We start from the raw sequence: 19,687 nt of genomic DNA on the forward strand, positions 1-19,687 counted from the left end.
GGATATTGTACTGCTTGACAGCCCCCAGGTTGTGGTTCTCTAATACACCCATGCAGGCACAGTGCAACCAAATAACATGCTGGAAGGACATGGGTTACACACAGGCTACTAGGAACCAAGTTAACCTATCCAGTAAGCTAGGAAGGGGCACCAGGGGAGAGGACACAGGGAATAAGCGTAAAATGCAGGAGAGTGAGGGATGCTGAGCAATGGTGCAGACAGAGAGACTCGGCAAGCTGGAAAGGGCAAACAACAACAGGAAACTGTTGAGAAGGATGCAAGGACAGAAACCAAAGGGAATATAACTGCACAGTCAGAGGGAAAACACTGAGAACAAAGACAGAATCCAACCAAGGAACTAGAGGGGTCTGGATTCCATTTGAAGATACATTGCACCTATGTGATTGTGTTCGAGCAATGTATCTTCACATGGAACCAGAGGGGTTTGGCTTCCATGTGAAGATACATTGCTCGAACACTAACACACAGGTGCAAATGCTTAATAACACCAGGGTTCAGGAGGGATAGGCAGGAACCCGGGCAACTCAGACAGGAGGAAAAACCTGGCGCTGGATCGATGTGCATGAAAGCGTGACAGGAACACTGATTTTGCAGTGAGGGACAAGACTAATAGCATCAAAATGTGCCGTGGCAACTGGCTGGTGTGGCATAATTGTGTTAACAGTAGGCGGGGCTTAATATGTAAGCCTACATGCAAAGTGCAGGAGTCAGAAGAATGTAATGTATGAAGCACAGTGGTCAAGGGTGGGTAACGTACATAGTGCTGAGGTATAAGGTGGGTAAAATACATAGTATAGGGTCTAGGGTGGGTAACGTACTGTACATAGTGCAGAGATCTAGGGTATGCAAGGAACATATTGCAGGGGTCAGGTGTATTATGTACAGAGAATGAGGGTCAAAAGAGGGTAATGCACAGAATCCAGTGGTCATGTGTATGTAATATACATACAACATACAAACACACCGCATACACATACTGTAAATGCAACATACATACACACAGACTACATACATATACATGCATACAGCATAGAAATAAATATACAAACACTTGCCTCTCCACTGGCATCTTTAGTTCTTCGTGTTCCTCTTGGCAGTAACCGGGACTCAGTGATCGTCAGTGAAGCTGAGAGGGGAGAGATCTGTATGTAAACAACACAGATCTCTCTCCTGTCAGCATGGATGTGCTGCTATCTCTCTGCACAGCAGAGAGAGAGAAAGCAGCAGGTCTGCTAAGTAAAACAGCAAACAGCATACAACAAAAACATTCCCTAACACACAGTTAACCCTTTGATTGTCCCAGATATTAACCCCTTCCTGCCCAGTATCATTAGTACAGTGTCAGTGCTTTTTATTAGCCTGATCACTGTATTAGTGTCACTGGAGTTGTGGCAGTTAGTCAGTTCCCACCCAGTGTCAGAATGCCCGCTGCAGTCCCGCTATAAGTCGCTGATTGCTGCCATTACGAGTATAAAAAAATAAATAAAAATTCCATTATATATACCACTATTTATAGACGCTATAACTTTCACATAAACCAATTAATATATACTTACTGGGATTTTTTTGAGCAAATACATGTAGTAGAATACATTTTGACCTAAATTTATGAAAACATTTTTTTTTTAATTGGACATGTTTTATAGCAAAAAGTCAAAAATATATATTTTTTTTCAAAATTGTTGGTCTTTTTTTGTTTATAGTGCAAAAAATAAAAAACGCAGAGCTGATCAAATACTACCGAAAGAAAACTCCATTGTGGGAAAAAATTACATAAATTTTAATATATGTAGAGCATTGTATGACCATGCAATTGTCAGTAACTTATTATATTTTTCGCTCCATAAGATGCACCTGACCATAAGACGCACCTAGGTTTTAGAGGAGGAAAACATGAAAAAAATACTCTGAACCAATAGACTGCAGACATAGTACAGGAAATGACCAGAGACTGCGGATGTACTACAGGAAATGACCAGAGACTGCAGACGTACTACAGGAGATGACCAGAGACTGCGGACATACTACAGGAGATGACCAGAGACTGCAGACATAGTACAGGAGATGACCAGAGACTGCGGACATACTACAGGAGATGACCAGAGACTGCGGACACAGTACAGGAGATGACCAGAGACTGCAGACATAGTACAGGAGATGACCAGAGACTGCGGACACAGTATAGGAGATGACCAGAGACTGCGGATATAGTACAGGAGATGACCAGAGACTGCGGACATAGTACAGGAGATGACCAGAGACTGTGGACATACTACAAGAGATGACCAGAGACTGTGGACATAGTACAGGAGATGACCAGAGACTGTGGACATAGTACAGGAGATGACCAGAGACTGCGGACATAGTACAGGAGATGACCAGAGACTGCAGACATACTACAGGAGATGACCAGAGACTGCGGACACAGTACAGGAGATGACCAGAGACTGCGGACATAGTACAGGAGATGACCAGAGACTGCGGACACAGTACAGGAGATGACCAGAGACTGCGGACACAGTACAGGAGATGACCAGAGACTGCAGACATAGTACAGGAGATGACCAGAGACTGCAGACATAGTACAGGAGATGACCAGATACTGGAAGCGGATTTGCCCTCCCTCCCTCCCCGTAGTCTTTTGGGACACGTGACAGGTCCCAAAAGACTACGGGACCATTCACAAATCACAGCGCTTCTCGTGCATGCGCAGTGGGCACCCGGCTGTGAAGCTGCAAGCTGTCACAGCCGGGTGCCCACACTAAAGATGACGGTGCCAGGGAAAGAAGATGGCCGGTGAAACTCTTTCTCTCTTCTGCCACAGAAGAGCCGGTTGTTCCATTGTTCTACTATGTGTCTTGGTTCGGTGGGGGGTGTTACCAGCAGCCCTTCCCCCTGATGGGACGGCCTGCTGATGTGTTTCCTGTTCCTGGTTGTATTTCCCCAAACTGTGTATATATCTTGTGTTTGTGTTAAAATAAAGCAGTTCTACTTCCTGTCTTAAGGTGTGTGGTGCTGTCTATTTCCTGTTTGGTCAGCGGTGGTGTCCGGGGATCTGTGTTCAGGCAGTCTAATGGAAATACCCTAGCGCAGTCGGGGTCTGGTTCCATTACATTGGTGGCAAGCGGTGGGATTGTGCTTCCAAGCTGTGAACACATCCAAACCACGACCGGGATTCAAGATCAGGAAAAGAGACGTCGGTCACCCCAGTGAAGATATGGACCTGGCATCAGAGTTCCCAGGGCTGCTGCAGACTGTTCTTGCAACATACCCCAGGACTGTGTCTACGGATCAGTACCTGGAGTTCAGGCAGCGGTTTTGGTAGGTGCTTTGGAGAGGAACCCTCCAGGCTGCTCGTATGGACAAAGGCAAGAGCTATCCAACCCCAGGGGAACGGGCCAGGGACCATTGGAAGTTACTTATGCCATTCCTGGGAGAGCGACCTCAGGAGCAATGGGTGACTGAGTTGGACAGGCTGGTCCAGCAGGAGATAGAGCTGGACAACAGATATCAGGCTTTGCGATGGTACGCAGAGCAGGAATATTTAGGGGTGTCAACAGAGTGCTCTCCTGAGGGATATGACTTTCGTGGCCCCGGATTGCTGTGGGAGAGCCTTACAGATCATTTTGTGTTTGGCGATGAAGGAGAACCTACCCTGGAGGAGTTGCGAGAAGGCAGAGAGGCTATGTTCTGTCTCACAGGGGTCTCAGAGCTTGAACCAGATCTGGAATACCTACTGAAGAAAGAACTGCATCTGGAAAGGGCATACAGGCAACTGCTAAAACATGTTAGGCAGCATGCCCAAGAATCGGCAGTGAAAATTGCAGAGACTTGGGATTTGATAGACTTCTCTGCTGAGGAAAAACAACCTGGTAAGCCTCAAGCAAAAGACCTGGCAACAGGGCCAAACATTACTGAACCCTGCCCAGCACTGGTAACATCTTCTGAGTTCCACGGACAGGAGATGGTGAACCCCTATCCCCAGACATCAGTTCAAGAGGCTGGGGATTTGATTGACTTTTCTGCTGAGGAGGAACCAGCCAGCACGCCTCCCGCAGAAGAGCTGGCATCAGGGCATGGCCTGGTTGACCTCTGCCCACAACAATCAGCACCGCAGGAGCTACAGGAAGAGGATGCAATCGACACCTCACAATGGCAGCTTGAGCTGATGTCCATGGATGGGACTTCGGTCTCCACTGACACAACCCAAGAAAAGGGTCTGGCATTGGGACAAGAGGATGTCAGTCTTACTTTGCGAACACTGGGGGATGTCCATCAAGTCAAAGTGGATGAGACTACAGTTGCCACCTGGATACTGGGTGCCTCTTCTTCAGCCATAAAGCCACACCACTTTCCTGTACTTTTGGAGTAACTTGTCACTTTCAAAATTACCACCATCTGTTACTTGGGCTGTCACCTAGGAAGTCACATGAGTTGTCACAGGGACACTCTCACCGTCCCCTTTGTCCTCCAATGCTGCCGCCTCCTGCTCCCGTGGGACTGCCAAGCCTCGCTGACCTGCCGCCTCTCCTAGGGGCACAGGTCCAGACTCCACCGACTGCCACCGGAACTACCGCTAGGATGCCCGGACTCGGATCTGCCACGATTCTCCACTCCACTCCCGTTCAAGCTCTCAATGTAGTACAGGGCTCCAGGTGGTCGATAGAGCAGATCAGGACAGGGCTGCACAAATGGCTAGTGGGTGCCTGGAGCTCACGCTGCTCACGCTGCTGACGGCGCCATGTTCTGGCCCCTCACCCAAAACATGGTAATGTGCATGTTCTAGGTGCCTGTAGGGATGGTGTTCTTAGGGTCATAGTCAGTATTTTTCTTCCTCTTGATGTTTTGATAATGTGTGAATAATACTAATTGCAGACTGCTTTACAAAGAGTTTGATAAGAGGTAAAAACATGCTCCAAACTCCTGCTTATAATGCCAGTGTGAAATGGGCCTAAGGCTTGGTTCACACTTATGCAGTTTGCTTTTGATCCATCTCTGAAATCCTTTTTGCTGTGCGTTTTGCATTTTTGCACATGCGTTCGACACATTCATGCATTTTTTAAGCTTTTTTTTTTTCAGCCAACTTGTTGCTGGTCAGATTAAAAAATGCAAAACCATCAAAAACACACTACATGCTTTCCCCTAGCATCACCATTGGAGTCTGTTTTACCAAAAATGCACCGTGTTGCTGTTAAAAAAGTCCCTGACTCTTTCCAAATTGCAGCAGCTGAAAAAAGAATAGATGTGAACATGTCCCATAGGAAACCTTGTTAAATGGACTGTAGTGTTTCTGCAAAAAGCACCAAAAAAACGCATTGGTATGAACCAGACCCAAGACAAGATTCCCTCAGTCTCCTGGACTTTCTTGTTTGTCTTAGCTGTCCTAGTCTTTCAGACCCTCTGTCTCCCAGAATCTCTCAGCTGTCCCAACTCTCTCAACCCAATGGACTTGGAAGCTCTCCAACATATAGTGCTGTTTCTTGAGTAGAGCACCCCTGTCTTCCAACAGCATCACACACCTGTCTTCAAAGGGGAGCACACCTCTCTCATGGTTGGGGCTGTGATCTCTACTCAAGTCCTGCTTATAAGGAGTGTACCAGGGGTGGACTGACCATTTGGAAACTCGGGCACTGCCCGAGGGCCCGGGGTCAGTAGGGGGCCCCATGAGATGCCCCTGGTACCTTTTTCATAGGGTTTTTTGAGTTTGGGCAAGGACACAGGGGCCCCATGATCCCCTATTGACCGGGGGCCCCATGAGTTGTCAGTCCACCCCTGGAGTGTACACACCTGTATACTCACACAACCTGCAGGTATCCAGTATATATGCAAAAGAGGTATAGAGGCACTCATGGCATGGCTTTGCAGCAGATAATTAAGTAACTAGAATCCAGCATTTAGTGAACAAATATTTATTGTACTTAACCACTTGACCTTCGGATGATTTCACCCCTTTCATGACCAGGACATTTTTTGCCATTCAGCACTGCGCTACTTTAACTGGCAATTGCACACTTATGCAACATTGTACCCAAATGCAATTTATATAATTTTTTTCACATAAATATAGCTTTCCTTTGGTGGTATTTAATCACTAGTTTTTTTTTTATATTTTTTTTTGCTATACAAATGAGAAAAAACTCCAAAACCTAAAAAAAAAATATTTTCTACTTTCTGTTATAAAACATATCCAATAAAATCAAATTTATTCATAAATGTAGGCCAAAATGTATTCTGCCACGTCTTTGGTTACAAAAAAAAAATACCAGTAGGTGTATATTAATTAGTTTGTGTGAAAGTTATAGCGTCTACAAACTATGGTGTATATATATTTGAAAATTGATGATTTCTGATGTATGGGTGGCCTGTCTAATTTCTTGAGGTCCTAAATACCAGGACAGTACATACTGTCACCAGTGCAGTAGAGAGTATCATATGACTGGTGTGGCGGTGATCAGGGATACTGAATGGTGACAGTATGTCATCAGAGTAGTTTAGTGTCACCATAGTGACACTGTACTACTCAGGGAGTTATGATCAGGGATTTTTTTTTTTTACACTTTGATTGCTGTTACAGTTATGGTCAATGTTTCGTACTGCCATGAATAGGTTTCGTTCATAACACCTGTGATTACTATTGTGAGCTATGACTGGCCCACAGCTATCATATGGTTCAGGGACAGGTGCTGTGATTGGCCCAGGTACCATGTGAAAGCTGTGGGCCAGTCACAGCATTACAATACTAAGCACAGGTCCCCCAGGGGGCAAGCCAGTGTTCATGTGTTGGGCAATTTACAGGTACCACGCCTGGCTGGTAGCTGCCATATGCTCGCAGAAAAACTACTATGACTGGGCCACAAGTGGTCAAAGTGACCACCAATAAACTCAGTCTAAATTTTTTTTCACTTCAATTGTTTTAGAATACTAAGTATACCATGACCTTGTTTTGGGGTTTTTTTTGGTCTAAAAACTCTTACTGTTGTTTTCAGGCTTTTTTATTGCCCTGTGCATGAGGCCTATCCTCCACTGACTTACCTCATTACTACTAGTGTAGAGCGAGCTGTGGTGTAATTTCTGATCACATGCTCCACTCTGTGTGTACTGCTATTCCCACGGAACTGAATGTGTCTGCAGGTTGATGTGTAGTATATCTTGGGGGAAAGCAGGAAAGGGTAGTACATTTACTACACATGGGGGGGAATGGAAAATGAACATAGCCACCTGTAGAACTACCCCCTCCGGGGCTTCTGAGTAATTTTTGGGTTCCCTGTCTTTCTTGATCCCATTCTGGAAGCCCAAGCCCAGCTGACACCACCTAAAACCTCTGGCCAGAAGAATCCTCTAACTGCAACCATAAAAACAGACTCACACACAGTTTAGCGTGAACTATTTTGGGTGTATTGGTATCAAATATATTGGCACAGTAAAGCAACAGGAAAATATGTGCATAAGATAACAGATGTCACTCTAGTAACTTCAAGTAAGGGTCACAGCATAGCATAATCTCAATCCTTTCTAGAGGTACTGCAATTCAGAATTTAACCAGTAGCCTCAGTCCTGAGATGTTTCTTGCAACAGAGAGCAGAGAAACTACCAAACAGTGCGGCTAACTCACTTTGGGCTCTCAGAGGCTGATGTCAGGGTTCAATTCTGAGGCAAAGAAAGAGCTCTTAAATTGAATAGGTCAATGTCCCTTTAAACTGCATTATAAGGTCTTCTGCGCGCTCCATGGGGCCCAAGTTGGTGCACTTTAGGGATTCAAATCTCTTTGGGAGCGAAGGTGGAAGTTGAAGTACTGTGAATGAGTGACACAGCTGGGTGGGTGGAGCCCCGCACAGCCGCATTTTTTTAAAATTGTGATAACTAGCAAGGGGGAGAAGATCCCACAACGGGGATCGGGGGCTGGTCTGATTGTAACATGTTACACCCTGAATATGAACATGTTATGAAAGGTGAACTTATTCTTTAATAAAAGGTGAATACAAAGGAAAAGCACTGCCCCTTTAGGTCATATTCAGCTTGGGCAGCACCTCGTTAAATGATGTTAAATTTGGATGATGTCTCCTTTAACATACACAGGATAAGGTGTTAAATTTGACAGTAAGTAGAAATGGGCAAAATACACTTCTGAGAAGTTGGATTCTTCCTTAAGCCACAGTGGCAAACTGCAGCAATAGCTCCTAGACAAATGGGCAGACTGTAATGGGAGCAATAATACAGCTGGGCCAGCAGCTGGCAGACAGTGCAGGAGGCCTGTGATTGGATATGCTGGAACTGTAATAACTAGTAGGCCGAACAACTTAGCCCTTAACACATGTAACTTGAGAAACAATAGTAAACAAGCCAAGTAGAGAAGGACTGAACTTATATAATGTCATGTCATCTGATGTCATGTCATGTGCAACTTAGATGGCTTGCATATGGAATTCTCTCACCCAGTCTGTGGTGTCGGTCAGGTGGCAGATAGTCTCTCTGCAGACAGGGGCCCTTGTTTCCTTGTGGTTTCTCCTTCAGAGAGCACTCAGGATAGCAGTACTCCAACTCGCCTGCTCTCTGTGTGGTCCCCTGACTGTCAGCAGTGTCAGCAGTCAGTAAATCTCCCTCTCTCCTTCACTCTTCATGGTCTGGCCCAACTGGGACCTCCAGTGTCTCGCACGATCCTCTCCTCACACTTTCTCTCCAGCTCTCTCTCTGTCCACTTCCTGTCCTCTAGTTCCCGGGCTCCTGTATTTATCTGCCCCTGCCCATCATCTAGCACTGATGGCAAATGTAGTTTAATAGCTCCCTGTCAAACAGTGAAATCCTGCTAACCAGCCTACAAATCCCACAAAGCTTTTCAACAGGGCCTGTGCAAATAGGCTACATGACACTGCCATCTTGTGTCCATTTAACATCCTGCAAACAATATTTCTGCAGGGTGTTACACACCTATACCAGGAAGTTAAAGAATCGCAGATACAAGTTTACAAATGAGAGATACAGTAGAAGGTACATTCTACTTATGTTAAAACATATTGCATTTATTTTATTTTATAGAAAAATGTGAGTTTAGCATCACTTTAATGTTTATAAAAATGTGAATCTGTCACAGAAGAGATATGAACAATGTATAGATCCATTTAAGTGGCTATCTGCAGCAGGAAAATCTGCAGTGTTTAATGGCTTACTGTTATATCTCTTATTTACAGTACATGGAGTCAGTAATCTTGAGTCTTGAACACTGCAGATAATTCTTTAAAACGGCTTTACCACTTCACTCACTAGTCTGCACCAGGGGTACATGTAACAGGGTGACAACTAAAGATGAGCTAAGGTTCAGGCCGAACTCAGAACCCATGGGAAACTGTCAAATGATAGCAGGCCACCAGCCCAATCTGCTATGGCAATAGAATCCTTCACCCCACATACACAAACACACAACAAAAGTGTGGGCATTCTTTTTTTGTTTTGGATAGAGTGGAGAGGCATAGAACACTTATTAGGTTTTTATTGCTGTCTGTGCCCTTGTTAGGGAGATTCACTCTTTGTTCTGTTAACGATTATCACTGAGAGTGAAAGGCATAGTAAATTCCAATATTGAGCTGGCACCAGAATAGAAATATAGGGGAAATCTTCCAGTGGATACATTAGAAGAGACAAGAAAAAAAAGTGACCCCTGAAAATTCATACAAAATCTTATTCTGAGCATGTAGCCTGGCTGGCCAAAGAAGGGGGGAGGGGGATAGCGTGTTCACTCCCCCTTCTGAAGCATACCAGGCCAGAGGGACCCCCCCTGTGACATAGCACCCTGTCCCCTTATTGGGGGACTCCTACTCACAACCGTGCTCTGGTGGTTGTGGGGACTGCAAGCAGGGGTTTGTAGAATCTGAAAGTCCCCTTTAAACCCCCATGTGAATGAGTAATAATACCTCTACTTATGCACCAAAAAATGGAAGTAGTAATAAAAAGCCATACAGTTTTTAGCAAGTCATTTATTTAAAAAACAAACAAATCATGTCCATGTCATCCAATAAAATGGACATGACCATATTTGGTCAGTGATGTCATGGGTCATTAACCAAATATGGTCATGCCCCATTTCTCTAAAGATGGCTTATTTTGATTAACATGGGGACAAGAAACTTTGCCAGGTGGCTTTCTCCTGGCAAGGTACCCCCCCATGTTGAGGACATGTGGCCTAGTATAGTTTAGGAAGGGGTCTGGTGATGGAATTTGGAGGGAAAACCCATGCTGTTTTATTTATTTTTTTTGCCTGGGGTCCCTCTTGGCATTTATACCGGACCTAAAAACTAGATGGGGCTGGCCAGTGCACTTAGCTGTACGATTGTTTAGGGCAGTATGTGTCCAGGGATGAATGCCTGGAACACAAGAAGTCTGTATTTTGGACATTTGTCCCTAGGAGCATACTGCCCTAAACATTTGTAAAGCTGAGTAGACCATTCAGCCCCATCCAGTTGTACAATTAGATTGTAACATGGTGTGGTGAGTTTTAGAGTATCAATGGTTAGCTAAGCAAGTGAAACAAATGGTTTCCTATAGCATAACCTACACAAGTAGCAGTGAAACATTCAAGACTGAACAGTGTTTCCAATGTAAGTGATTTGTTGATACTACATGGTATTTGGGTAGTTTATACCATAGATAGCGGTTTGTTCCATCTGTGTAGCTACCAAATGCTATTATTAAAAGAAAGTATGGCCAAAGCTTTTTTGACCATACTTCTCCTGTGGGTCACAGTAGTTACATAGTTAGTCTGGTTGAAAAAAAAACACATGTCCATCTAGTTCAACCATTAAAAGGGGAAAAAAATGTACAATCCTATGTACACAATCCTATACCTACAGTTGATCCAGATGAAGGCAAAATGCCCCAATAAAGCATGATCCAATTTGCTGCAGCAGGGGAAACATTCCTGATCCCCCGAGAGGCAATCGGATATTGCCTGGATCAACTTTACCTATAAATGTTAGTATCCAGTTATATTAAATCAGGGCTGGTTCACATTTTTGGTGCACTTTAAATGCGTTTGAGGCGCGTTACCATTGAACTCTATAAAATATGCTTTTTCATGAAAGTGCATCAAAGATGCAGCAAGCATTGCATAGTTACATAGTTAAACAAGTTGAAAAAAGGCACAAGTCCACCCAGTTCAACCAACAGAGAAACAAAAATGCACACACAAATAGAAAACCCCCATATACACTATCCTATACCCACAGGAGATCCAGCAGAAGGCAAAAAACCCCCCCACAAATATGTGATCCAATTTGCTGCAGTGGGGGAAAAAAAATCCTTCCTGATACCCCAAGAGGCAATCAGATATTCTCTGCATCAACCTTACCCATAAATATTAGTATCCAGTTATATTATGTACATTTAGCACATTTACTTTTGTACTCTTGTGATCCAGGGTCATTACCCACTATTAGCTGATGGGGCAAACCCATGCTAGCCTCAGGAAGATCCCAACAATATTGTCAGGATTCTCCTGCTGCCTCAATAACAACTGGTTCCACCTTTCAACTTGCGGTTGAGAGCCAGAGGCAGCTGTGCCCGCCCCCTCCCCAACCCAATGCTCCAGTGAGAACTGGAGGGGCAGACGGAGAGCGTTGACAGACAGCCACTGCTCTCTGCTTGGAGCAGACGGAGAACTCAGCAATCAGTGGTCATGTAATTGCTCAGTTCTTGGCCTGAGCTCATTTGCAGGATCACACAGATGCTGCAGCATAGAGGTGAATATGGGTGTTTGTTTTTTCATACATCATCCCATACTTCTCCTTTAAAATGGCCATAGACAATCTAATTTACCAAAACTGTGTAACAATGTAATATGAGGACAAACCTAAACAATCTACTCAATATGTATCTAATCAGGCAAACTCTAGCATTACATAGTTACATTACATGGTAGGTCTTAAAGAGATTGTATAGTGTATGATTAGCTCTAGCCATTAACTCCTAGGGATTTTAGTAGCGTGTCAGAACTACTATAAAATCACCCATGTGCTTCAGCATGTATTGTTTCATCTAGACAGCTACCAACTGCATTTGTTAGAAACTAACTCCACAAAATACTTACAAATCAGCTTTCAACACTACATACAGCGATAGCTGCAGTCTTCCAGGTCTTGCCTGAGTAGCTTCCCCTCTGCACACTGAACACAAGGAGTCTGGCACTTGGCACCATTACCGTTCAGAGAGTGACTTGTACTGTATGTTGTTTTCAATAATACAAGGCATTCTTTGATTGGATGAGGTAAAAGTGAGGGGCTGATGATGTCATATACCCTCAACAAATCAAGGAATTCCTTGTATTCATTGAAATGAACTATAAGCTATTTTCTGAATATTGACAGAGTGACCCCACCATGTTCAGTGTGCAGAGAGGAAACTGTTCAAGCAGGAAGATTGTGGCCACCACTGTATGTAGCACAGACTTCTACAGCAATGTTCAGCATCTCCAGTGATCAGGGGCAGACTGACAACTCATGGGGCCCCCGGGCAATAAGGGATCATGGGGCCCCTGTGTCCTTGCCCAAACTGAAAAAGGTACCAGGGGCATCTCATGGGGCCCCCTACTGACCCGGCAGTGCCCGAGTTTCCAAATGGTCAGTCCGCCCCTGCCAGTGATGTCCAAATAGAACATTGTGCTAAACTGGACCAATATACGTTAATAATAAAGATAATCCAGAGAGTACTGCTTTAGGAGTATAGACCCATCCAGGGGTTCTGAGTGTTGGGATATGGCTTCAGTTCCACTCCACAGCTGCAGCCAACATAAAGCTGACCGATGGTGTCACAGCACCTAATGCATTCTCCATAGTGCACAAATTATTCAGTATTGCAATTTATTAGAGATACACCCTTTATATAACTTAATGGGAGAGCATAGGACACACATTATTGCAAGATATGTTACCACTATAACAAATATATTAAACCAACCCAGAACTGATAAATCAATTTTCAAGGTTATTATTTAAGGTAATTATGTAGCAATGGCAATTTACATAATGCTTTAAGTGGTTATAAAGCAGTGGTTCTCAACCTTCCTAATGTCGCGACCCCTTAATACAGTTCCTCATGTTGTAGTGACCCCCAACCATAAAATTATTTTCGTTGCTACTTCATAACTGTAATTTTGCAGTGGGAGGAGTAGTGCCACGTCATTGGTGTCAGTGGGAGGAATAGTGTCCCATCACTGATGTCAATGGGAGGAATAGTGCCCCATCATTGGTATCAGTGGTAGGAATAGTGCCCCATCATTGGTGTCAGTGGGAGGAATAGTGCCCCATCATTGGTGTCAGTGGGATGAATAGTGCCTCATCATTGGTGTCAGTGGGAGGAATAGTGCCCCATCATTGGTGTCAGTGGGAGGAATAGTGCCCCATCATTGGTGTCAGTGGCAGGAATAGTGCCCCATCATTGGTGTCAGTGGGAGGAATAGTGCCCCATCATTGGTGTCAGTGGGTGGAATAGTGCCCCATCATAGGTATCAGTGGGGGGAATAGTGTCCCATCATTGGTGTCAGTGGGAGGAATAGTGTCCAATCATTGGTGCCAGTGGGAGGAATAGTGTCCCATCATTGGTATCAGTGGGGGGAATAGTGCCCCATCGTTGGTGTCAGTGGGAGGAATAGTGCCTCATCGTTGGTGCCAGTGGGAGGAATAGTGCCCCATCGTTGGTGTCAGTGGGAGGAATAGTGCCCCATCGTTGGTATCAGTGGGATGAATAGTGCCCCATCGTTGGTGTCAGTGGGAGGAATAGTGCCCCATCGTTGGTGTCAGTGGGGGGAGGAATAGTGCCCCATCGTTGGTGTCAGTGGAAGGAGGAATAGTGCCCCATCGTTGGTGTCAGTGGGGGGAGGAATAGTGCCCCATCGTTGGTGTCAGTGGGGGGAGGAATAGTGCCCCATCATTGGTGTCAGTGGAGGGAGGAATAGTGCCCCATCGTTGGTGTCAGTGGAGGGAGGAATAGTGCCCCATCGTTGGTGTCAGTGGGGGGAGGAATAGTGCCCCATCGTTGGTGTCAGTGGAGGGAGGAATAGTGCCCCATCGTTGGTGTCAGTGGAGGGAGGAATAGTGCCCCATCGTTGGTGTCAGTGAAGGGAGGAATAGTGCCCCATGGTTGGTGTCAGTGGGGGGAGGAATAGTGCCCCATCGTTGGTGTCAGTGGGGGGAGGAATAGTGCCCCATCGTTGGTGTCAGTGGGGGGAGGAATAGAGCCCCATCGTTGGTGACAGGGGGCGGCATGTCATCCCGCCCACACCTGGAGCCCTCCCACCTTTCTAGAAACCTGAGAGATTTCTGGAAGAGGGGTGGAGAAGAGGAGGAGGCCAAATCTGCATGTTGTGGGATCCTGGCCAATCCCCTGACAGGAGGCTGGACATATTGACTAGGACAACCCTCAAATGTGGCAGAGCCTGGGGGGAGGTGTGCAGTGTGGGGTGGAAGATGGATTGAGGAAGGCTGGAGTGAGGAGCCTGGGAGGGGGCCCCAGGGAGGGGCCCCTACCTACAGGCAGGTTGCTGGAGAAGAGGATCTCCACTCCCTTAATGTCTCCTGGGCAGGGCAGCCTGTGTAGCAGGGAAGGGGCCACTCAAGCATAAGGTCTGAAGGCAGCCACCAACCCACCAAGCTGACAGGAGGATACAGTGTGAGTACTCCTACATCTCCTGGGCTGGATAAGGGGAGAGGGCGGTCAGGTGCAAGACCCAACTAGCTTCTCATAAACGAACAGCTCTTGGGCTCCTTTGCTCAGGGATACCCTAAGGCAGCTGGGTGAAGAGGAGGAACCATCTGAGGAGGTACAATAGAAAGCCTTTATTGCTCTTCAAGGAGAGCCTGTTGCTATCTGCATTTTTGTACATAGTTGCTAAGGAGTTGTCCTCAAGGTCTACAGTTCCTCGGACATCCCATATACCCCTAATCCAAGTTTAAACACTTAATAAAAACAACAAAACTAAGCTCAAGGACTGTCTACTGACTCCAGTGTGGAAAATGTGTATTGCCTGGCCATAGATAGCATAGGGAGACCTAATTCAAATCCAACGGCCCCTAAGGGGGTAGTGCTCCACATTCTATGCATGAAGGTATAAAACCGTCTGTGTGCAGCAGCCCCCCCCCCCCACCCCCACCCCCTTATACTTACCTGAGCCCCATCTCGATCCAGCGATGTACAGGAAAGTCTTGCTGTCACAGTTCTCGCCCTTTTCATTGGCTGTGCCAGTAGCAGGAGCCATTGGCTCCCGCACTGTCAGTCATAGCCAGAGAACCAATGAGGAGAGAGCGAGAGTGGAGCTGAGCCGCAGCTGTGTGTGAATGGACACACAGAGCAGCGGTTTGGGAGTGAACCTGCTGGAGTGCCCCCCATAGCAAGCAGCTTGCTATGGGGGCACTTGGCAGGAGGGAGGAGCCAGGAGCATTGGCAGGGGACCCAGAAGAGGAGGATTGGGGCTGCTCTGTGCAAAACCATTGTACAGGGCAGGTAAGTATAACATGTTTTTTTAAAAAGTTTCCTTTACAATCACTTTAACATATCATACATTCACATCAGTCCCTGCCCTCGAGGAGCTTACAATCTAAAGTCCCAATCTTACATACATACACACATACTAGGGCCAATTATCCAAGCAGAATAGAGGAAACCCACATGATCACAAGAAGAACATGCAAACTCCATGTAGGTGGTATCCAGGTTAGTATACAAACCAAGGACCCGAGTACCACTTAGCCACTGTGCTGCCCTAAAGGGGAACTCTGATGGAGAGATACCACTTCTAGAGCTCCCAATATCTATAAGAAACTGGTAATGCAGCATCCTACCAAAACTGACACATAGATTGTAGCTGAAATAATAATAATTTGCCATGAATGAGTGTAAGGTGACTTTTGTTTGCAGATAAAACCAATTTGCTGTTACCTTATATGATCATGGATACAAGTTCATTACAGATGTCTATCCTTGTTGAGTTGCTTCCATTCCCAGTAACTTTCCCAGCCATACCACGTTCACTTACAGCCGTCACTGTGTACCTTTGATGAGTGTACATGTGGTGCATGTGCTGTACATCACATCTTTCCAACACTAGGTGTCATTTCAAGTCCCCATGCTGCAGCCAGCTCTGTCTGTGCTGGAATGCTGGGCAAAGAATGAAATACAAATGGATTTTTCCTTGTGCAACCTATGATTGCAATGGCAGATGCATTCAGGTGTGAAGGGGTTAATGGCAGCCTTTGAAAAAAAAGAAAAAAAGAAGCTAAAAGGGGAGGAGATGGGGAGGATCAGATTTTAGGGAGAACTGGATCCCCTCCTCCCCAGGACTGCAGGAACAAATGGGATATTCATCTGGAGCTTGTCTATGCCAGAGAACCTCCCAGAGGGAAATGAGTGGAGGCTCAGACTATAGGGCGATCCTCCCTATAAAACCCCTGTAGGCTGATCACCCCTACTACTGGGGGGACTACTGCAGGGACAGACATGAGCAACCGGCTGTGTGTGCTGCTCTTCTGCCTGCTCCTGGCTGCTCGCAGCTCTGCACAGCAGCCCAGTGAAAGGTAAGGAGACACATCAAGGCTGGAGAGAAGGGGGGACCAGCCTTCCCACTCTGCCCATCCACTGGTACCTGGCTGCTCTGGGACCCCTCTGCTTTGTTTAACCCTTTACACACCATGGGGAGGGACTGCATGAGAGCAATATGCTACTTATCATACATGACCAACCTTCCTCTTACTTTATCAGGTTCATTCCAGAGGGCAAACCCCATAACACTCATCTGTCATTTTCTAGATGGTGAAAGGGTGACACGTTGTTGCTGTAGGTGACCAAAGTCAACTGTCATTTCTTAAATAAATGAAGGACGAAATGAGGTTTCTATAGGTTACTTTACCCAAAGGTCATTTTCTAAAAGGCTGAAGAATGAAATATAGTCGATATAGGTTACTAAACTCGTATGTAATTTTCTAAATTAATGCAGTCTGTAGGTTACTAAACCCAACTGCCATTCTCCTAATAGCTAAATTGTGGTTGCTATAGTTTACTGTCATTTTTCTTTTTTAAGAGGCTGAAAACTGACACATGTTGCTATAGGTTACTAAACTTATCTGTCATTATTGAAGGAGGAATGAATTGTGGTTGCTATAGGTTACTGAACTTATCTGCCATTATTGGAGGAATGAATTGTGGTTGCTATAGGTTACTAAACTTATCTGCCATTATTGGAGGAATGAATTGTGGTTGCTATAGGTTACTGAACTTATCTGCAAGTATTGGAGGAGGAATTAATTGTGGTTGCTATAGCTTACTAAACTTATCTGTCATTATTGGAGGAGGAATGAATTGTGGTTGCTATAGGTTACTGATCTTATCTGCCATTATTGGAGGAGGAATGAATTGTGGTTGCTATAGCTTACTAAACTTATCTGCCATTATTGGAGGAATGAATTGTGGTTGCTATAGGTTACTGAACTTATCTGCCATTATTGGAGGAGGAATTAATTGTGGTTGCTATAGGTTACTGAATTTATCTGCCATTATTGGAGGAGGAATGAATTGTGATTGCTATAGCTTACTAAACTTATCTGCCATTATTGGAGGAATGAATTGTGGTTGCTATAGCTTACTAAACTTATCTGCCATTATTGGAGGAATGAATTGTGGTTGCTATAGGTTACTGAACTTATCTGCCATTATTGGAGGAGGAATTAATTGTGGTTGCTATAGGTTACTGAACCTATCTGCCATTATTGGAGGAGGAATCAATTGTGGTTGCTATAGGTTGCTGAACTTATCTGTCATTATTGGAGGAGGAATCAATTGTGGTTGCTGTAGGTTACTAAACATATCTGTTATTGGAGGAGGAATCAATTGTGGTTGCTATAGGTTACTAAACGTATCTGTCATTATTGGAGGAGGAATGGATTGTGGTTGCTATAGGTTACTAATCTCATCTTTTGTTTTCTAAATGGCTCATGGGTGACATGTGGTTGCTATAGTTTACTAAACTAATCTGTCAGTTTGCACATGAATGAAGGATGGATTGTGGTTGCTATAGGTTACTAATCTTATCTTTCATTTTTTTAAAAAGCAGAAGACTGCTATGCGGTTGCTATAGGTTACTAACCGTATCTGTCATTATTGGAGGGAGGATGAGTTGTGGTTGCTATAGGTTACTAAATGTATCTATCACTATTGGTGGAGAAATGAATTGCAGTTGCTATAGGTTACTAATCTCATCTTTCATTGTCTAAATGGCTGAAAACTAACACGTAGTTGCTATAGGTTCCTAAACTTATCTGTCATTATTGGAGGGAGGATGAATTGTAGTTGCTAAAGGTTACTAAACATATCTGTCATTATTAAAGGAGGAAGGAATTGTGGCTGCTATAGGTTACTAATTTCATCTTTCATTTTCTAAATGGATGAAGCCTGACACGTAGTTGCTATAGGTTACTAAATGTATCTGTCATTTGGAGGAGGGATGAATTGTGGTTGCTATAGGTTGCTAATCTCATAGGTTATTCTCTAAATGGATGAAGGATAAACTGTGGTTGCTATAGGTTACCAAACTCGTCTGTCATTTTCTTTATGGCTGAAGGATGAAGTGTGGTTGATAGTGGTCATCTGTTATTTTAAAAAAGGATGAAGGATGAACATTATTGCTGTAGGTTACTAAACGTTGCACAGCATCACTGTATACAATATAAAGTAAAAAAAATGTAAATGTATATAAAATTATGCTTTTGGTTACTAATTCATTTAGTAACTGAGACTCCGTGAAAGCTAAACTCTGGGAAAAATAAATGTCCTCCTTTGCAATTGCGCTGCCTCTGCATTTCAAGGGTTAAATGCATCTAGGTGACCAAGAAAAGCAGTTTTACTTACCCGAATCTCTGCTCTTGCATGAGGTTTCCGCACTGCTAAACCAGACCCTACAGCCTCCTCCCCCACTACACTGTGGCAGTCTGATGCCCTCTGACATCATTAAGTACAATGCAGGATCCATAGCCCTGCATTAGATGTGAGGATGCCAAGGGACAGTCCATCGCTGGAGCATAGGGGAGAAGAGGAGAGAGCCAGCTGCCAAAGAAGAAGGGGATCGTCTAAGTATAACTACTGTTTCCAGTACCCTAATACTAAGTGGGGTTTACCTGAGGTGCGGGGTCAGCCCCCACTGCAAAGGAAGGTTTTTACTGCCAGAGTTAGGCTTTTAATGTACTTTTAGATCAACCATTCTCAACTATGTTTCCTTCAGAGGTTGCTAGGGGTTCCTTGAGCGGATTGATCCCCTGTCTGACCATCAGTCTAAAGGGGCACTGCACTGAGCACCAACCAGTGTAAGTCCTCTCCAACTGACCACCATCTAATGGCACTTCTCTTACTGGTAATCATTGTAGTAATATTACTATCAATGTAAGGGGTCACCTCTTCACTGAGTACCATATAAGGGGTCACCTCTCCACTGAGTACCACGTAAGGGGTCACTTCTCCACCAACCACCAAGTAAGGGGTCACTTCTCTGCTGACCACTAATGTAAAGGTCCACTGTAATTGTTAATGCCTGCATTTCTTTTCTGGCATATATTAATCATTTTCATTTGATGATTATTACTGAAAATAATTTTATCATAGTTTAGGGTGCTGCTAGAAAAACTTAATGATCTATCATGAA

At 44.7% G+C, this 19,687-nt stretch overlaps 1 protein-coding gene across 1 annotated transcript in view; it reads left to right on the plus strand.

Annotated features, from left to right (window-relative positions):
- The first annotated feature begins 16,360 nt into the window (after positions 1 to 16,360).
- Positions 16,361 to 19,687, plus strand: part of PCOLCE2 (procollagen C-endopeptidase enhancer 2) — an 85,074-nt gene continuing 81,747 nt past the window's right edge. Inside the window, exon 1 of the mRNA XM_089672565.1 lies at positions 16,361 to 16,574. Within this exon, the coding sequence (XP_089528691.1) occupies positions 16,498 to 16,574 (77 nt within the window). The 5' untranslated portion in view covers positions 16,361 to 16,497. The remainder of the gene's footprint in view (positions 16,575 to 19,687) is intronic.

This window comes from Staurois parvus, unplaced genomic scaffold (genome assembly GCF_062004578.1).
Source record: "Staurois parvus isolate SC_StPar_1 unplaced genomic scaffold, SC_StPar_1.0 ptg000131l, whole genome shotgun sequence".
Lineage (NCBI taxonomy): Eukaryota > Metazoa > Chordata > Amphibia > Anura > Ranidae > Staurois > Staurois parvus.